A 5402-nucleotide genomic window follows, 5' to 3' on the forward strand; every position below is an offset into this window, starting at 1 on the left:
ATTACGCAGATGTTGACATGTAGGATTACTGTAAACGACCACTTTCCGTGAAACTTATCTCACTAGTTATTTAATTCTGCAAAATGTACATAACCAGTGTCCAGGAAACTTTCCGCAAAACAAGTTAGCTCACTAGTTAGCTACTTAGTAAGTGCCGAAAAACAACAAAACCAATAAAAAAAAACTTCCTATAAAACCAAAAATCATTAGTCAATTACGCAAAAGGATATAACCAGTTTTCATGAAACGTTCAACAAAACAATCTAGCTCCCTAGTTTGTAAAAATACGGTACTCACTGATGTTTGTTTTGCAAAGTTATTTGTTACTTGATATTCCTGTAGCTGGAGAATACGGGAATGATCTAAGACTGTGGATTAAGATGTGCTTACCAGAATTTACTCACTTTTGGGATTTCCGTTTCACGCCTGCCCTCAAATCCTGTTTTATCGATTCATAATCCTAGATGTTATCACTCCATTAGTCAGTCTTGATCAATTATGTCATAATTGGACCAGATAGGACATTTTTGTCAAGGCCCTCTCTGTTTCACTGCACAAAGCAAACGCCATAAAGGTGTGCTTGGATGAGTTTGTGGTGGAGGAACAAGATGACATTGAACAGAGATGGCCAGCTTGGCCCTCACTCAGGCCCAACATTCTCCCACCTAACTAATGCTCAATAATTGCCACTCCAAAGTGCTCCAGGAGGATGGGATCTCCTGTCCCAGTACTTTTGTCTATGGCTAAAATGCATTTCTAATTGTGTCCGGGCGCGTCTGGGATGGAGCGATTAAAGCCGTTGAAAAGGCTTAGTGATGTGTGCACTATCAGCTCCCTTAAAAGGTGCAGAATGATGCAGTGGAGCATGTCCGACCCTCCCCAGAGATTACAGCTAATAAGAGCGGCAGTATTTATAGAAGACACCCCCCTTGCCCAGTGGATACCCCCTAATCCACGGCTCACCCGTTTCCATCCGCCCCCCACTCCCATTCTCTGCCTGGATCCGGAGCGTCTCCCGGCTCATCCTCATTCCTGCTGCATATCAACATCGTGGTGGTGGAGGTTTTCCCCCCCTTTCTTGCTTTTTAGAGTAACTATAGCTAAGAGACGCTAACAGCAATGTCCACCAGCGAGCGCTTCGACTGCCATTATTGCAAAGACTCCCTGCTGGGAAAGAAGTACATCATGAAAGAGGACACGCAGTACTGCACTAAGTGCTATGAGAACCTTTTTGCTAACTGCTGCCAGAGCTGCTCCCTCCCCATTGGCTGCAACTGTAAGGTAAGCAAGGCCTACCACAAGGTATGCTTACAATGCAATGTGCTGCTTATGGGTTATAAAAAAGTTTTTACATTGGCTGCTAATTCATCATTAAATAAGAACAAGAGCGCCTACTACTTGCAAAATAGGCTGAAACAAACCAACCAAATAGTGGCACTTGAACATCAAGTAGAAACAGCAGGAACATCTATTACTTGAAAAATGGGCTGAAACAAATACTGTAGTGGGACTCGACCATTAATTTGGAACAGCAAGAGCACCTACTAGGCTGCAACAAAACAACCAAATAGTGGGACTCAGCCATTAAGTAGGGACAGCAAGAGCACATAGTAGGCTAAAACAAAACAACCACATAATGGGGTTCAGCCATTAAGTAGGAACAGCAAGAGCACCTACTACTTGCAAAATAGGCTGAAGCAAAAGAACCCAATAGTGGGACTTGGCCTTTAAATACAAACAGCAAGAGTACCTACTACGTACTTGAAAAATATGCTGAAACAAACCAATGAAACAGTGGGACTCAGCCATTACGTAGGAACAGCAAGAGCACCTACTACTATCATATAGGGTGGAAAAAGTCAATTAGTGGAACTGAGGCATTGAATAGGATAAGCTAGAGGACCTACTACTTTCTAAATATTGAGCTTATACAGACTTAACATAAGTCAATAGCTAAGAACCGCTAGAGCAGGGGTCACCAACGTGGTGCCCGCGGGCACCAGGTAGCCCCCCACGACCACGAGGTGTCCGCTAGCCTGCTTTTCATTCAGGTTTTCAGTTAATAATGAAAGAACACTAGAAAGAAATGCATTCTGAAATACAAAATGTGAGTTGTGGACACCAGCATTTTGTTAATGTTTTGGTGAAACAAGCATATTCGCTTTGTTTGGGTTTAAAATAAGCTCTGAAAATAAATGTTACAAAAATGAGTAACTCTTGGCCATTTACATTTTGTAAAAGTAGCTCTCACAAGGAAAAACGTTGGTGACCCCTGCGCTAGAGTGAGCTAAAACGTGCTAAATAGTTTGACAAAGTCAGGAAACGAGAACAGCAGCAGGACCTGGTACTTCCCAAATAGGGTGACAAAAAAAACAACTGAATCGGGCTACGAGGCGATTAAAAAGGAACAGCAAGAGGATCTACCGCTTTACAGACAGCCACCCCAGAGACTTCAAAAAAATGAATGACTAGGAACAGCTAGAGTGAGACTTGCCAAATAGTGAAACTAAGTCAACAAATATGAACGGCAGGAGCACCTACTATTTGCCAGAGAGCCTGTAAAGACTTTAATTTAAGGAAAAAACAAAAACTTTGCAAATAATGAGACTTGGGCATTAAATAGGAACAGCAAGAAGACCTACTACTTACCAAATAGTGAGCCACCTGAGGCACAATACTGCTATAGGTAGCTGCAAGTGACCTAATGATTTACTAATAGTGAGCTCACTCTCACAAATAGGTCATTAAATAGGAACAGTGAGTGAAATACTATTAACTACTAATACTAATAGTGAGAGGACCTACTAAACAGTTACCTCTTAAAATACTGTTTACAACCTAATAATAGTCCATTTTCTATACCGCTTCATCCTCATTAGGGTCGCGGGGGCATGCTGGAGCCTATGCCAGCTGACTTCGACAGGCGGGGTACACTCTGGACTGGTCGCCAGCCAATGGCAGGGCACATATAGACAAACAACCATTCACACTCACATTCATACCTATGGACAATTTAGAGTCGCCAATTAACCTCACCTGCATGTTTTTGGGAATGTGGGAGGAAGCCGGAGAAAACCCACGCACACACGGGGAGAACATGCAAACTCCACACAGAAATGCCCAGGGGAGAATCGAACCCAGTATTGGCCAAGGTGCTAACCACTAGACCACCGTGCGGCCCTAATAATAGTCTATTTGTAAATCTATTTATAAACAGTAAATATACACGTTAGGAAGGTACTCGTATGATGATGTGAAGTGTCAACGCAATACACAGTATATGAAATGTGACGTGTCCAGGACCTGTCCTATAAGGACCGCCACTGGCACGAGGAGTGCTTCAAGTGCGCCAAGTGCAGCCGCTCCCTGGTGGAAAAGGCCTTTGCCGCCAAGGATGACCTGATGCTTTGCACCGAGTGCTACGCAAATGACTACTCCTCCAAGTGCACCACCTGCAAGAAAACCGTCATGCCAGGTATACCCGGGCTCCCGTTACCAACGTCCTGCACTATTTCACCACCAATCAACAGTCTTCTCCACTCCCTTCGGCAGTTTCCCCAGAGGCTTATAATTGAGATTAGGCTGTCATGTGCATAGAGAATATGTCTACCACTCGTATATAACAGCAATATAATACTCCACCGCTATGCACTAAATCCCTTCCCCTCTTCTCCTTCCAAGATAAACACTACCGTTAGCTCATCCTAGCGGTTATTTTGAGCCGCTATGAAGGTACAGTAGCGCATGCTGGCTGAGTGAGCTGCTCTCGTGTACTCGTGCCAGGTTCCCGCAAAATGGAATACAAGGGCAACAGCTGGCATGAAACATGCTTCCTGTGCAACCGCTGCCAGCAGCCCATCGGAACCAAATCCTTCATACCCAAAGATGACGGGTTCTTCTGCGTGGCCTGCTTCGAGAAACAGTTTGCCTACCAGTGCTGCGCCTGTAAGAAGGTACAGTAACATCACAGCTCAGTGCTGTAAACGGACTCACGTCTGTTTACTGTAGGCTTTACCTGTGTGTGCATTTTTGGTTGGGTTTTTTTATTGCAGAAAGAAAGAGCGGCTTAAAACATTTTTTCTACCTTTTGCAGAGGTCAACTTCTTTTTATACTTGCATGACAGTTAAGAATGTTAAAATGTGATTTAAAAAATAGTTTGTACATTTCACAAAGGTTTTGAGATGGTGTCAGTTTGATGCTGCAACAGATTATTTCTATTTCTGTTGTTTCTTCTCGGGGCAAAATTGTCAACAAGCCTCCTGGAATTGATTGTCTGGCTTTAATTCCAATGCTGAAACGTGTCAAGTAACCTGTTTTTTGTCAGTGTTTTTCCCATACATTCATTATGTGGTGACCCGCCACAGATACATTTCGACCGCCACAGATAGATTTCGCACTACCTTTTTTAAAAAAAAGATTTGCCGCTTCCCGTTCGCCCTCGCTCCCAAGCACATAACGAGTCTTTCACATACCACACACACCAAAACTAACGCTGATTTTTGTCTACTAGGCCATCACCACCGGCGGAGTGACCTACCAGGACAAGCCTTGGCACCGCGAGTGCTTCCTGTGCATTGGCTGCAGGAAGCAGCTGTCGGGCCAGCGCTTCACCTCCAGGGAAGACTACCCTTACTGCCTGGAGTGCTTCAGCAATCTCTATGCAAAGAAGTGTGTGGGCTGCACCAAGCCCATCACCAGTGGGTGACCCTGCCTTCACCTTGCATGACCATTCCACTTACATCATGCAAATACGCAGTAAGTGTGCATGTGGGCTTTTTATTCATTTATTTATTTGCTCAGGTCTGGCCGGAGCCAAGTATATCTCCTTTGAGGAGCGCCAGTGGCACAGCGAGTGTTTCACCTGCGTGCAGTGCTCCGTCTCGCTGGTGGGACGAGGCTTCCTCACCCAGCGTGACAACATCCTGTGCACCGACTGCGGCAGGGAGAAGTGACCTTTTACCAAGTTTGATATGATAGCACTTAAAAAAAACAAATATTCTCACACAGATGCCGAAAACATGTAAAGATTTTGACTTTGCATGGCTAATGCGTAAACGACAGTCAAAGTCCAAAGCTTGTTTGAATGAGTCAGCCCTCCGAAACAGCAAGTCAATCCTAAAGACAAATTGCAGAAGTTTCTTGAAATTGGTTTCAGCTCCTCCCTTCTCTGAAATACCAAAATACCATCTATAAAAGTAGTTTCAATAAAGCAAAAAGCATATCCATCATCGTAATCTGTTTTCTTGTGGCTCTGTGTGGAGTTTGCATGTTCTCCCCGTGCGTGTGTGTTTTCTCCAGGTCCTCCAGCTTCTTCCCATATTCCAAAAACATGCATGTTAGGCTAATTGGGAACTCTAAATGAGCTATAGTTGTGAATACAAGTATGAATGGTTGTTTGTCT

At 44.1% G+C, this 5402-nt stretch overlaps 1 protein-coding gene across 1 annotated transcript; it reads left to right on the plus strand.

Moving 5' to 3' along the window:
• The first annotated feature begins 1104 nt into the window (after positions 1-1104).
• Positions 1105-5215, plus strand: fhl5 (four and a half LIM domains 5). The gene is made up of 5 exons (XM_054797265.1): positions 1105-1281; positions 3301-3475; positions 3784-3953; positions 4512-4698; positions 4802-5215. The coding sequence occupies exons 1-5, from the start codon at positions 1120-1122 to the stop codon at positions 4951-4953; spliced, it is 846 nt and encodes a 281-aa protein (XP_054653240.1). The 5' UTR covers positions 1105-1119; the 3' UTR covers positions 4954-5215.
• The last annotated feature ends 187 nt before the right edge of the window (positions 5216-5402 follow it).

This window comes from Dunckerocampus dactyliophorus, chromosome 13, assembly GCF_027744805.1.
Source record: "Dunckerocampus dactyliophorus isolate RoL2022-P2 chromosome 13, RoL_Ddac_1.1, whole genome shotgun sequence".
Classification (NCBI taxonomy): Eukaryota; Metazoa; Chordata; class Actinopteri; order Syngnathiformes; family Syngnathidae; genus Dunckerocampus; species Dunckerocampus dactyliophorus.